Raw genomic sequence first — 14,899 nt, forward strand, 5'->3', positions numbered from 1 at the left:
ATGGCCACCCCATTGCTCATTTCTTTTTATAGAGATGGGGGTCTCACTATGTAGCCCAGGGGAGTCTCAAACTCCTGGGCTCAAGCAATCCTCCCATCTCAGCCTCCCAAAGTGCTGGGATTACAGGCATGAGCTACCAAGCCTGGCCCTCCTTTGTAAATTTCTGTGTCCAAATTTCCTCTTCGTACAAAGATACCAGTCATATTGGATTAGGGCCCATCCTAGTGGCTTCATTTTAACTTAATCACCTCCTTAAAAATCCTGTCTCCAAATATAGTCACATTCTGAGGTACTGAGTGTTAGGAATTCAACATATAAATTTTGGGGGGACCCAACTCAGCTCATAACAGCTTGTGTCTTCCTCCCTTCAACCCAAAGGATACTGTAGAAGTAACTCTCTACCAATTCCAGGCCTAAGCCTTGAGAACGCCTGGCAGTATCTCCTTTTGCTCTCTTTGGGTGTCCGAAGCTGCCATGTAAGATGTCTGGGTATCTTGCTAGAGAGATCACAGGAGTTACAAAGAGGAAAGACCACGCTGAGAGGGAAAAGTCCTGACACAGAAGACAATGAAGAAAGCCAGCAGACAGCAGAAACTGAAGCGCCGACATGTGACTTGGGTTGACCTGGTCCACTCAGCCCCCAGCTCTTTACGTCTTCCTAGCTGAAGTGCTAGACATATAAGGGATGAGGCTATTTGGCTTCTGCAGCCAGCCAAGCCCTCTGTGCCTTTTCCCAATTCCTAACCCACAGGATCACGATAAATTTTTAAAACACTGTATTGTTTTGGGCAAATAAGTCTTGGGGTAGTTTGCCATAGAGCTGAGATTCAGTTTTGAGGACTAACAGTACAAGTTGTCAATTTAAACAGCATGCTGATGCTGTTATTGTGATATTTCATTTTCTATAATGCTGTGCAATATAGTCATTGCTTTTGTATAATAATGTCCATGTAGCTATTTCCGTATTGTACTACTGCATTTTCCTCCAATCTGCATCTTTTCAGCTCTCTGCTTCCGCTGATTATTACAATTTCCTTACAGGAATTGTGCCATTTGTCTTATCTTTGGAAAAAGAGCTATGTCCTAAAAACCACTAGAAGTCGGTGAGGGAACAAGAAGTAGGTGAGCGAACAATCTTTAGAAATGTTTTTAGGCCTGGTAACGGTGGCTCACACTTGTAAGCCTAGTACTTTAGAAGGCCAAGGTAGGAGGAATGCTTGAGCTCAAGAGTTCAAGATCAGTCTGGGCAACAATAGCGAGACCTTGTCTCTACTAAAAATCAAAAGAATATCAGTCAGGTATGGTGGTGTGAGCCTGTAGTCCTAGTGACAAGGGAGGCTGAGGTGGGAGGATTGCTTGAGCCCTGGAGGTTGAGGCTGCAGTGAGCCATGATCGCGCCACTGCACTCTTGCCTGGGTGACAATGAGACCCTCTCTCAAAAAAAAAAAAAAAAAAAAAAAGATTTTCTCATATGTCAAGCATAGGAGATTCTTGCTATTAAGAATAGTTCATACCTGAAAAATGCTAGAGTGACTACAAAATACGGAAAAACATTTCATAAAAAGGAGAAGAAAAAGTTTATTACAAACGTATCTTGAAATTTGTGAAAGCAAGCTTTATATATCAGGCTGTGATAAGTGCCGTGAAGAAAAAGCATAATAAAGGATGGAGCATATGCTAGTTTCCATAGAGCACCTCGGGCAGAAGTCAGAAGGAAATGAGAGAGCAAGCAGTATGGATATCCAGGTATGGTCAGCAGCTTCTAAAGTGGTCCCTAATGATCTCTGCCTCCTGGTATTCATGTTCTATGTAGGTTCCTTCCCTTGAGTATAAGCTGACTTACTGACTCCCTCCTCAAGAGGAGAATAGGGCCAGGTGTGGTGGTTCACTCCTGTAATTCTAGCACTTTGAGAGGCTGAGGCGGGCAGATCACCTGAGGTTAGGAGTTCAAGACCAGCCTGGCCAACATGGTGAAACCCTGGCTCTACTGAAAATACAAAAATTGGTCAGGCATGGTGGCAAACACCTGTAATCCCAGCTACTTGGGAGGCTGAGGCAGGAGAATTGCTTAAACCCAGGAGGCGGAGTTGCAGTGAACTGAGATCACACCACTGCACTCCAGCCTGGGTGACAGAGTGAGACTTCATCTCAAAAAAAAAAAAAAAAAAAAAGAGGGAGGAAAGGAAACAGGATAGAAATGAAAGATACCACTTCTGAGATTAGATTTCGAAAAGACTAACTTCTGGCTTGGTCACCCTCTCTAGCTTGCTAGTCCAGGGGAAGCAACATATCATGGTGTGAGAGAGCCCTGAGGAGAAGCCCATATGACAAGGAACTGAGGCTTGCCAAAAACCACCTGAGTGAACTTGAAAGTAGATCCCTTATAATCCCAGTCCAGCCTTCAGATAAGACCATAGCCCCTTGTTCCCAGCCTGACTGCAATGTTCTAAAAGCCCCAGAGCCAAAGGCAGCCAGCTATGCCCTACCCTACTGACTATAAAGCTTATTGTCTTAAGCCACTGGGTTCTGGCATAGTTTATCATGCAGCAATAGATAATGATCCTAATAATGGCATCCCAAGCAGAGGTTACAAGTAAGTGCAAAGGCCCCAGGGCAGGAATGTGCTAGATAGCTAGCAAGGTGGCTAAAGTGGCTGGAGCAGTCAGCTAGGGGCAGAAACAGAAGAAGTAGACTGGATTGGATCTGACAGCCAAGAAGCCACTACAGCTGTCTAGAACTCTCATGAAGGTATCCTCTAATACGCATTAAGGCATACATTATTAACAAGTTCTTTTAGTTTCCTCTGTGATACTTGCTTGTTAAACCACACTGATCTCTAACAGGCTGAATTTCAGATAATTTCATTTCATTTTCTGCATGGATATGGTCTGGCTTGGGAAAGCAGAGAGGGAAAGGGGAAATAATGGACAGTGGGCAAAACAGTCACATACTAAAGTCCTCTGAAGACCACCAAACTAACCTAGAAGGTCTAAGTAGGATGAAACTTTACACCAGGAGTGTCCAATCTTTTGGCTTCCCTGGGCAATATTGGAAGAAGAATTGTCTTGAGCCACACATAAAATACACTAACACCAAAAATAGCTGATGACCTAAAAAAAAAAATCGCAAAAAAATCTCATGTTTTAAGCAAGTTTACAAATTTGTATTGGGGCACATTCAAAGCCATTCTGGGCCGCATGTGGCCTGCAGGCCTCAGGCTAGACAAGCTTGCTCTAGACTCATGAAGAGGAGGACAAGCTATGATTAACAGGTCCAATGGCTACCCGATTTTGGATACCATGACAGGGCAACAATGTGGCCCTGGGAAAAACATCTTAAAGCAAAGTAACGTTACTTGCCCTTTACTCTACTCTCTCCCAACATACAGAAGGACAGACACCTGCATGCACCTGCATGCACACATTCGGGGACTCAGCACCTGCATGCACTCAGCACCTGCATGCACACATTCGGGGAAGCTTCAGTCTGGGATAACGACAGAGATCAAGACTTTCGTGTGTCAATCTCTTGTTTTAATCCTTACTCCCTTACTCAAGAATTACGCTGTAGACAACTTTAAAAGAACATGAGAAGGATAATAATAACCAAATATGTTCAGCAATAGTAAAACAAATATTACGGGTCTTTATTACTTAGGTAAATCGCCTTTCTAAAATTCTATATATAAACTTCATATTAAATTTTTAATGCAAAAGCATATGAGTTATATTTAATATACTTTTACTGAAATGAACTCACTGTTTGTAATCTGTTTTGCCCCATGAAGGGCACTTGTGTTTTCTATTTCTAATAATGCAAGCATCTCCTGCTAAGTTTTTGAAGATGGAAGAAGTTACAACAAAATTAACTGAAAGAAGGAAATCACTTAGTTACATTTTATGTACTAGACCTCCTAACCTGGACTAGTTATATTTTCCATGTAACAAATGGAATTTCCATAATTTGTACAAATATAATTTGGCTAGAGTATTTGGTAAATAGCCCCCTCGTTGGCTGAAGGACTGGTCCTGAAGAACAGAATCTAAGAACCATCATTAAAAATGCCTAATCAAGTTGCAGCTAAGAGGTAGGTGGATGGCTTTACAAAGTGTTAAGACTCAGTTAAGTCTTAAAAAACCACTTTAGAATTAGGTCCAAATAAACACTGTAGAAGAAGCTATGTTAAATTATCCTTTCAGAGGTTCTCTTGGTGCTAGGGATTAAGAACACCTGAAGATCAGTTTTCTCAATACAGGCTATATTATTATTGGCATGAAATCCAGAGATCACACTATATTTTCTTATTTTCTTTTACAAGTGCCGGTAACTTCATTTTTTAACAATTTGGCGTGGAACTGTGATTTTCAGTTTGGGAAGTAATCCTAATCAAAAGACATGCTTTCAAGAATGAGGCATGGCATCATTACACCAATTACCCAGGGTACAGAATAATATTTCTTAAGGAAATCGAATTGTCGGACAAACAGTTTACCCTCTTCAGAGGACAAAAGAAGGCAGGTCTATTTTTAGCCTTTCGCAAAACCTCAGTTCCATAAAGGAAGCACTGGTCTCCACAAATCCATTATCACAAACAAAATATAATGGTTGCTGATCAAGATAAATGCAAGCTGCATATATTTTCCAGAAAAGTTCTGAAATGAGGCTGAACCTGAAATCTTGGGAAAGGCAGGTGAAGGACAATTAGAGAAGGTGTCCCTTGTTGTGCACAAAGACAGTAAAACTGCTCCCTCACTACCCCTCACCTATGTTTGAGGGAGCTCCATGCACTTGCAATCAGGAGACCCAGTTTTATGGCTCTGTGACTTTTTTTCTTTTTCCTGTCCGATCATAATCCTGATTCCGATCCCAGGAATCAGGGCCCTGGGAACTTTTTTTTTTTTCCCAAAATGCAAAGGATTTTGACATCAGTATGTCACAGGTGAAGGCATTAAGGCGCAGCGAGCAGCAATGACTTGCCCAAACTCACAGCCCACGGCATAACTAGAATGCAAATCCAGGTCTGTCAGCCTGTAAAAGTCCTCACTACTAGCCTTTCAGTTTTCTCAAAAGCAAAGAGAGAAATAACGACGACATCCATACAGCAGTGTTCCCGGAAACTTGGAAGGATGAGATTCGGACCAAGCAGCTGAACGGTGCTTCCTAAAGCGAGGAAAGGGTGTGCAAAATGATTTCCCCCTAAGCGGAGACGAAGAGCTGGATTACAGCCCCCGCCCCAGAAAGCCCCTAAGCCCTCCATCCCGAGTCCCCCATCCAGGCTGCACGCGACGCTGCAGACCTCCCCATGGCCAGCGCGGCCCAGCGGGGAGGGGAAGGGGGCCATGCAAAAATGGGGCGCGCTCACCCCATCCCCACTCACCTGTCAGCCGGGCCGCGCCAGCGGCGCACGCGCAGGGCCGGAGGTCGCGCGCGGAGCCGGCACTCAGTTTCCACTCCTCCCTCACGGCGGCAGTCCTCTTCTATCCGCAGTCCCGGACCTGGAGCGGGTCAGACCCCGACTTCCGCCCCTGACTCCCCAGGCGGTCACATGACCGAAGCGGCGTGGAGCAGGGAGGGGCATCATGTGACCACTCGCCGGCGACGGCTGATGACGCAAGAGCCCGCGCTCACTTTTCAGTTGCAGGCGAAGGGGGCTGAGGGAAGGAGGTGGGTTCAGGTAGGGGAAGTAGGGGTGCCACCAGACGGAGACAGCTCGGACAACCAGGTAGGGAAGAAGCGGGGGACTGCAATGGGGAGGGTGGCGGGAGTTTCGCCACCCTCAGGGACACTCCACGGGAATCCCGAGCCGGGAGTCCGTCGACCCGGATTATGGTTGTGGAACTTTTCACGCCACAGTAGTGAGTCTGGGACAGTTTACCCTCTTGTCCGAGACGCCATCTCTCCATCCTTTAGCCTCAAGTGTGTAGGGGCAACATCACGAATTTTTGATCCACATAGATTTTGTTTGAACTGACTTTAAAAGTAAGGCCACGGGAAGGTCGTTTGAATAAACTCTCTGGACCTCAGTTTCCTCTTCACTTACGTAGATTGCAGTGAGAATTAGCGATAAGGAGAATGAAGTGCCAGGACACCAGTTTATGGCATTCTGTAGGTGACTGAGAAATGATGATGTCTGTTGTTATTTTTGTAACTGGCCAAATCTTTATTGGTCCCCTATTTTGTGTGAGGAATTGCTTTATATGCAATAGAATATGTCAGGGTTCTAGTTTAAGGAGCTGTCAGTTTAAAGAAGCTGCAGACATGTGAGCAAATAGTTGTGATGAGTTTCATAATAGGAGTGTGTTGTGTACATGTGCATGTGATAGGGATAATGGTAGCATGAGGGAGGGAAAAGCAATTGTATGAGAAGGATTCAGAGAGAAGGGATTATCCTTGCATGTCGAAAAAGGAGAGGCAGCTCTGGCTGACTGGTACAAGGCTCCCATGGATTTAAAGGAAGTCAACACATTGTCTATAAATAACATGCAGAGAAAAAACTCAGGAAATGCACAACTTGTTCTAAACTTTCTTGGAGATCATAGGTGCCGGGAAGAAAAGATCAGTGTTATTACCTGGGGAGGGATGGAAGAGAGATTGATTTCAACCAGTTATTCTCAACTGATGCACTATTGACATTTTAGACCAGATAATTTTTTGCTGTGGGGTCAGGGTGAGGGCTGTCCTGTGTTTTGTAGGATGCTTAAGAGCATCCCTGGCCTCTGCCCACTAGATGCCAACCACAACATCTACAGATACTGCTAAATGTCCCTTGGGAGAGGGGTAAAATCTTTCTTGGTTGAGAACCACTTAAACCAAGCCATAAAAGATGGTGTCTTAGTCAATGTGGGCTTCTATAACGGAAATGCCATAAACTAGGTAGCTTATGAACAACAGAAATTTATTTCTCACAGTTCTGGGGTCTGTTTCCTGGTTCATAGGTGGTTTCTTGCTGTGTCCTTGCGTGGTGGAATGGCAAAGCAGCTATCTGGAGCATCTTTTAAAAGGGCACTAATCTTATTCATGAAAGTGGGCCTCATCACCTCCCAAGAGGCCCCACCTCCTAATACCATCACCTTGGAAGTTAGGATTTCAACATATACATTTTGGGTGACACAAACATTCAGACTTTAGCATATGGGTAAGATGTGGGCAGATAGAAAACTGAAGAGAGGGCCTGGTGCAGTGGCTTACGTCTGTAATCCCAGCACTTTGGGAGGCCAAGGCAGGCGGATCACTTGAGGTCAGGTGTTTGAGACCAGCCTGGTCAACATAGCGAAATCCCGTCTCTACTAAAAATACAATAAATAAATAAATAAATAAATAAATAAATAACATAACTGGTGTGTCCTGGCACACACGTGAAATGCCAGCTACTCGGGAGGCTGAGGCAGGAGAATCCCTTGAACCCAGGAAGCAGAGGTTGAGGTGAGCCAAGATCATGCCACTGCACTCCAGTTTGGGCGACAGAGCGAAAAACTCTGTCTCAAAAAAATAAATAAATAAATAAGTAAAAAGAAAGAAAACTGAAGAGAAGGTTTTCTCATGGTGGGAGCAGGATGAACAAAAGTCCTCTTTTTCCTTTTTGGTGACAGTGTCTCAGTCTTATCGCCTAGGCTAGAATGCAGTAGCATGATCATAGCTCACTGCAGCCTTGGACTCCTGGACCCAAGGAGTCCTCCTACCTCAGCCTTCCGAGGGGCTAGGACAATAGGTGCAAGCCACTATGTCTGTGTAAGTTTTAATTTTTTTTTTTTTGTAGAGATGGGGTCTTGCTGTGTTGCCGAGGCTGGTGTTAAACTCCTGGCCTCAAGCAATCTTCCTGCCTTGCCCTTTCAAAGTGCTGGGATTATAGACATGAGCCACCACACCCAGCCTGAACAAAGTCTGGAGCTGAGATTAAGAATATTGGGTATGAAGGGGAGAAGGAAACAGGAGAGCTATGCATCTGACTGAAGCAGACAGTTTATTCATTTATTGACTATTTTCAGAGCACTTGCTGTTTGTGAAGCACTGCTAACATCTTGCAAGATAGTCACTAACAAAGTGGAGTGACTATAATTATATCAAAGAAGGTGCTGTTAGAGTCAGAGAAAGGAGTTGTCTTTGACTTGTACTTAGCTGTATTTATTGGGAGAAATTGAGAAAAGTATGTCTGTTCCATCTTTCTGCACCATCCATTGCCTTTGCTTTTCAATTCAATCTCAGTCTTAATCTTTTCCCTACTCCAGAATTACAGAAGAGCATGATCGTGTTTTCCTTGGTCCTCTGCAAAAGTGAAGTTTCACTAAAGTAATGTGAGTTTTGCATTCAAACAAATAGTGACAGCTGCTGTTTGGTAGATACTTTCCATTTATACTGGATTGCATTAATCTTCATAGATATTGTGTCTTTGTTCAAGCTACCATAACAAAATACCATAGACTGGGTGGCTTAAACAACAGAAATTTATTTCTTACAGTTCTGGAGTCCAGAAGTTCAAGGTGAGGTTGCCAGCATGGTTGGATTCTGGTGAGGACTTTCTTCTTGGCTTGTAGATGGCTGCCCTCTTTATGTGTCTTCACATGGTAGGGAGAGAGAGAGAGCAGTCCCTGGTGTCTCTTCCTTTTCTTTTCTTTTCTTTTTTTTTTTTGAGACAGGGTCTTGCTCTGTTGCCCAGGCTGGAGTGCAGTGGAATGATCATGGCTTACTGCAGCCTCAACCTCCCAGCTCAAGCAATCCTACCACATCTCCTCCTGAGGAGCTGGGGCTACAGGCCCGCACCACCACATCCAGCCAATTTTTTATTTTCAGTAAAGACAGTCTCACTTTGTTGCCCAGGCTGGTCTCGAACTCCTGGGCTCAAGCCAACCTCCCACATTGGCCTCCCAAAGTGCTGGGATTATAGGCATGAACCACCTTTCCAGCCAGATTTTAGATAATCAGTACACATGTGCCTAGTGCCTATCATATTGGACAGTGCAGATTATAGAAAGTATTCATCACAGAAGGTTCTATTGGACAATGCGGCTCTAGACAATTTAGACTTACACTAGAATCAAGACTGACTAGAAAACAGAATACTCCTGCTGATCATGGTGTTTCATGCCTATAATCCCAGCACTTGGGAGGCCGAGGTGGGAGGATCACTTGAGCTCAGGAGTTTGAGACCAGCTTGGGCAATACAGGGAGATGGTCGTCTCTACTAAAAATTAAAAAAAGAAAAATTGGCCAAGTGTGGTGGCGCATGCCTATGGTCCCAGCTACTTAGGAGGCTAATGTGGGAGAATCACATGAGCCTGGGAGGTTGAGGCTGTAGCGAGCATGATCATGTCACTGCACTCCAGCCTGGGTGACAGAGCAAGACCCTGTCTCAAAAACAAAAAGAAAACCGAGGCCAGGCACAGTGGCTCACGCCTGTAATCCTAGCACTTTGGGAGGCCAAGGCGGGTGGATCACTTGAGGTCAGGAGTTTGAGACCAGCCTGGCAAACATAGTGAAACCCCGTCTCTACTAAAAATACAAAAATTAGCCTGGCATGTAGCTCCCAGCTACTGGGGAGGCTGAGGCAAGAGAATTGCTTGAACCTGGGAGGCATAGGTTGCAGTGAGCCAAGGTAGTACCATTGCACTCCAGCCTGAGGAACAAGAGCAAAACTCCATCTCAAAAAAAAAAAAAAGAAAGAAAGAAAGAAAATTGAATACTTGAATTATATCATTTGGTCTTTGCAGGTTTGTGTTTTTTGATTAATAGTTAGTACTGTAACAGGTAAACCCCACAAGTCTAAATGGCTTTGCCCAGTTGAAGTTTCTTTCATGCATGGAGCCTGATAGGTGAGTAGTTTTCCTCCAAGCAGTGATGTAGGGCCTTGAGCTCCTTCCATGCAGTAATTCTCTATTATCAGTGTGTAGCTTTACTAAGGTCACTGTGCTTGCCTGCATCAAGCTATAAAATGGGAAAGTGTGGCTTTTTGCAGATCAGGCCTGGAAATGGCTCACATTTCATTGCCTTGGGTGCAGTCATAGGCCACAGCTAACTTCAAGGAAGGCTGGAAAATGTGGAGCATATATAGGCATGTAACTGGATTGAAGAGGAAATGGTTTTGGTGGGCACCTATCCAGTATCTGTCACAAGTGTTTTGTCCTTACCTTCCCTGAGAAATAGTCTCAAGAAACAGTCCTAGAAGTTTGCTATTGCATTTACTATAAGGATATTTTCGAGGATTATTTTTTTCAGTGTAACTCATTATCTCATATATGATGATCCATACTTGCCTTGATTGCCATGGAAAGCTTTATTTTTTCTTGAGTTTCTAGGGTTCTTTGTTGTTTTTTTTTTATGGAGAAAATAACTGTCACTTTTTGTTTTGATTGTCAGGAAGCTCACTACCAAATGTGTATTACTAGTACTGTGTGGAATCCTTTTTTTTTTTTTTTTTTTCATACGGAGTCTCCCTTTGTGATCTGAGCTCACTGCAACTGCTGCCTCCAGGATTCAAGCGATTCTCCTGCCTCAGCCTCCCAAGTAGCTGGGACTGCAGGTGTCCACCACCATGCCCAGCTAATTTTTGTATTTTCAGTAGGGATGGGGCTTCACCATGTTGGCTGGGCTGGTCTTGAACTCCTGACCTCGAGTGATCGACTGCCTCGGCCTCCCAAAGTGCTGGGATTACAGGCGGGAGCCACCACGCCTGGCCCCCTGTGTTGAATCCTAAAGTGTGCATGACTCCATTATAACTTTCTCATATGCTTGGTTTGCCCTTAAATTTCTGTTTTTTGATCCTGGTTTTTCTGAATTTATATTTTTCCATCTTTTTGTGTATGTTTGTATTTATATTGTGTAAAATGTCTCAACTCGTTTGGTATAATACAGTGAGACTGTAAATAAGCAGTCTCTTTCAATGCAAGTGTTTGAAGATCATCATTGGCTTTTATTCCTATTTGTATTTTTTCTTTTTTGGTGTGAAACTGTAAAATCCCAGAAAAGAACACCACAAGAACCCTTGTTTCATCACCCAGATTTTAACATCTTTAACATTTTGCCATATATATTTCAGGTCTGGATTTTTAAGGTAAAGTTTTGAAAATACATAGAGCTCAAATTTCCATGATGACCCCTAGACCCAACTGGAGTGATTCTTTATTCTTTATTCTTTATTCTTTATCCAAACTTAAGTACACTATATTCCCAAAGAATGAAATCCAGTTATCTTCCCATTCCTTTGTACCTGTGTGCCAGGCAAAGGGAACTCATCTCATAGTTTACTACCTTATGATCTTTTTTCGTCTCACTGCTTCCTTCATCTGAACAGCTCTCCCTGATAACTTAGACCTTTCCAAATCCTGAATACCTTTTATGGTCCAGCTTAAGTGCCTTCATTTCCATGAAGCCTATGTCTCCCCTGTTGTGCCTATAATCCTTTCCTTTCTTGAACCTTGTAGCATAGTGGGTTTGTGTAATCACTTTCTTTTTTCGATTTCATAGTACTTGGTTCATTCTTTTAATATGGAACTTGTTCTCTGCCAAATCTGTTTTGAGGGGTTGTGGCAGAAAGGAGTTATGTTTATTCTGGAATATCAAATAGTTAAGGTTATATGAAATGTATGATTTAAGTCTTGGTGAAAAGTAGAATCTGATTTGAAAAGCATGTTTGCATTATATTGTAGAAAGCTTTGGATACTGTGCTAATTATGTTGAATTTTATTATATAGGCAGGAGGGAGTTAAGACCAACCCTTCCTGCTTTTTTCTGTCTTTATTACTGGCATCTCTGTCTTATTAACAAGCTCAAAGACCTTAAGGTGAAGCATGCCTGGGTTATTAAAGGACTAGCAATGGCCGGATAATGTAGAACAGTGGTCTTCAAAGTGTGATTCTTGGATCGGCAAAATCTACATTACCTGGAAATTTGTTAGAAATGCAGATTCTTAGGTCCCTTCCCAGACATACTGAATTAGAAATTCTGAGGGTGAGGTACAGCAATCAGTGTTTTAATGGGCCCATCAGATGATTCAATACACTGACACTGCATGTCTCTTAGATATATCAGAGTTAGAGTTACATAGAGGACTTGTTAAAACATAGATTGTTGGGGCCTGAGAATTTGCATTTCTAACAAGTTCATAGGTGATGCTGGTGACACTTGGTCAGGAACCATTTGGAGAATCACTATTGTCAGTTATTATGAAGCTCTTTGGCCATTACTCCCGGTGAGTCAGGAAGTCCTTAGGAGTTTTTGAGCAGAGGAGTCACATGATCTTACATACATTTTCAAAGGTTTACTCTGGCTGCTGTGTTGAGAATAGGGTGCAAGAGGCAAGACTGAGAGCAGGGAGACCAGGTAGGAGACTGTTGGAGTAATTCAGGCAAGAGATGATGGTTTGAATCACGGTGTTATCAGTAGAATTGGTGAGAGTGGTTGGATTCTGGAGATACTTTGACTACAGAGCTGGCAAAATTGATGTTGAGTTTGATATAGGATATGAGGGGAGGAAGAGAAGGATCAAGTATGAACCAACAGTTTTGGTTCAACAAATGGAAGGATGGAGTTGCTATTTAGTAAGATGGGGCAGGTTGTAAAAGGAGTAGGTTTGGGAGAGGGGTAGGGCGGGAGAGAAGGAACGTGGGCCTTCCATGTTGGACATTTTAAGTTCTGGAGTGATCTTGCCAATGGTATTTAGATGGAATGGGTCTAGTTGGGAACACTAGGTGGATGAGAGAGGATGGAAAAGAGAGATCAGAGCACTGAGCCCTGGACATACCACCTATACTACAGTTTTGGAGACATGTCCTGTTTTAGGCACTGGAGATATATAGGCAGTATTACATTCATTCCTTCTTTCAGCAGGCCTTTGTTGAATGGCCACTATGTGCCATGCATTGTTTTAGGTGCTTGGAATACAGCAGTGAACAAGACAGAAAAAGTCAAAAAGTCTGTAAGTTTAAGGAACTTACAGTGTAATTGGGGACTAGACACTATAAACCTAATAAATACAAGAATGTTGTTTGGCAGTACCGGCCTTGAGGAAAGATAAAGCAGAAGCAGAAGGGTGGGAATGCCTGGGGATGGAGATTGGGAGGGCTTAGGCCTTACTGATGAGGTGATACTCAAAGGGAGACCTTAGGGAAGTAAGGGAATTGACCTAGTAGATATCTAGGGGACAAGTATCGTGGCAGAGGGAACCAAGAAGGCATAGCCCTGAGGCAGGGCTGTATTTGATTTGGGTATAGAAGGAGAAGAAAAAGAAGCTTGGATTCTGTACCTGGGACCCTACAACATATGGAGCTCAAGGAGATGGAGAGGAAACAGAAAGGAGAATGAGAACAAGAACAAGGTAGGCAGGTGCAGAAACTGCATCAGGAAGGGAGTGATTAACTCTGTTGCATACTGCTGGCTGATAGATCAAAGGAGATAGGGCTGAGCATTGATAACGAATTTAACATTAAGTCTTTTCAAGTGACCTTGACAAGGCAGTTGCAGTGGCGTGATAGAGATGGAAACCTAGTGGGGGTGGGTTCCAAAGGGAATGGAAGGAGAGGATTTGGAGACAAATGTATACAAATCTACAGACGAGTTTCGCTCTAAGGCTGAGTAGAGAAATGGGGCTGTTAACCAGAGGGGTAAGTGGGAGGAAAGTCAGAGGATGTTTTTGAGATGGGAGAAGTAACGGTGTATTTGTTTGCTGAAGGGAATGATTCAGTAGAGAGGAAAAATTTAATGATGCAGGAAAGCAGGGAGAATTGCTGGGAGAGTGTCTTAGAGTAGGGAGGGAGGGATAGGATCTAGTGGATAATTGGAGTGGAGGTGGCCTTATCTAGGAGCAACAGTTTATTCATTTTAACAGGAGGGAAAGCAGAGTGTATGAGAACTGATGCTGATAGGTGGAGACGTAAGCGATGGGAGCTTGCAGAATCTCTATTCTGACTGCTTCTGTTTCCTCAGGAAATTAGGAAACGAGATCTTTCAGTGAGAGTGAAGATAGAGGAGGAAGTGTTGGAAGTTTGTAGTGAGAGGAGTCATAAAAGAGCATAACAGAATCAGGAAAAGTCAAGTATTGTCTTGAGTTATGTACTCTGCAATGATTTGTGCTCTTCATTCCTACCTGCCTTTTCCTTTGCCTGAATGCACTTCTCTGTTACCCTTCCATCTGTTAAACTTCGTCTTTTATCCTTTAAACTCAGTTCTATGTTCCCTTCTTTGATCCGGTCAGGCAAAGTTGAGCATTTTCTTATCTGTGCCTCAGTTTTGCAGTAACTCCCATGTTGCTTTAATTATCAAGTTTATGTTTTATCTCTTGTCTCTCCTACTCAGTGGTGAGCCCCTGGGAGTAGAGGCTGAATTTTTTTTATTTTTATTTTTTTGAGACCGCGTCTTGCTCTGTCGCCCAGGCTGGAGTGCAGTGGCACGATGTCGGCTCACTGCAACCTCCGCCTCCCAGGTTCAAACAATTCTCCTGCCTAGCTTCCCGAGTAGCTGGGATTACAGGTGCCCGCTACCATGCCCTGCTAATTTTTGTATTTTTAATAGAGACAGGGTTTTGCCATGTTGGCCATGCTGGTCTTGAACTCCTGATCTCAGGTGACCCTCCTGCTTCAGCCTCCCAAAGTGCTGGGGTTACAGGTGTGAGCCACTGCGCCTGGCCAAAGGCTGAATATTTCTAGTGCCTAGGATAGTGCCTGGCTCATGATAGGTTTTCATCAAATTAGAATAACAAAATAATGCTTTAAAAGGAGAGTGTCTTAAGAGTGCTCATCTTGAAAACTGTGGTATTCTCATGCTAAAGGAAGTGCCTGGCACTTAAAGAGATACTAAATATTTGAATTGACAATGAGTTGTACTGTGGATGTTTGAGGTAAACAAACACTTCAAATTAGAAATCTTATGCATCTCTGTGCATCTTACATGTCTCTATGCCCTTCTCTTTTTA

At 43.4% G+C, this 14,899-nt stretch overlaps 2 protein-coding genes across 6 annotated transcripts in view; one reads left to right on the forward strand and one right to left on the reverse strand.

Moving 5' to 3' along the window:
* WASHC5 (WASH complex subunit 5) overlaps positions 1 to 5,587 on the reverse strand; it is a 67,478-nt gene extending 61,891 nt beyond the window's left edge. The window contains exon 1 of one of the 2 annotated variants that reach the window (XM_054499842.2): positions 5,378 to 5,587. The gene's annotated coding sequence lies outside the window, so the exon portion shown is untranslated. The remainder of the gene's footprint in view (positions 1 to 5,377) is intronic. The other variant, XM_054499844.2, reaches the window with a different exon arrangement.
* A 22-nt stretch (positions 5,588 to 5,609) lies between these two features.
* The window catches only part of NSMCE2 (NSE2 (MMS21) homolog, SMC5-SMC6 complex SUMO ligase), a 274,102-nt gene continuing 264,812 nt past the window's right edge, over positions 5,610 to 14,899 (forward strand). For 2 of the 4 annotated variants that reach the window (XM_054499848.2, XM_054499849.2), the window contains exon 1: positions 5,610 to 5,722. Coding sequence is in view for 1 of the 4 variants with exons in the window: in XM_054499846.2 (XP_054355821.1) it covers positions 13,290 to 13,306 (17 nt within the window). In the remaining 3 variants the exon portion in view is untranslated. Of the gene's footprint in view, positions 5,723 to 13,202; positions 13,307 to 14,899 lie in introns of those variants that run through there. The other 2 variants (XM_054499846.2, XM_054499850.2) reach the window with 2 other exon arrangements.

This window comes from Pongo pygmaeus, chromosome 7, assembly GCF_028885625.2.
Source record: "Pongo pygmaeus isolate AG05252 chromosome 7, NHGRI_mPonPyg2-v2.0_pri, whole genome shotgun sequence".
Taxonomy (NCBI): Eukaryota; Metazoa; Chordata; class Mammalia; order Primates; family Hominidae; genus Pongo; species Pongo pygmaeus.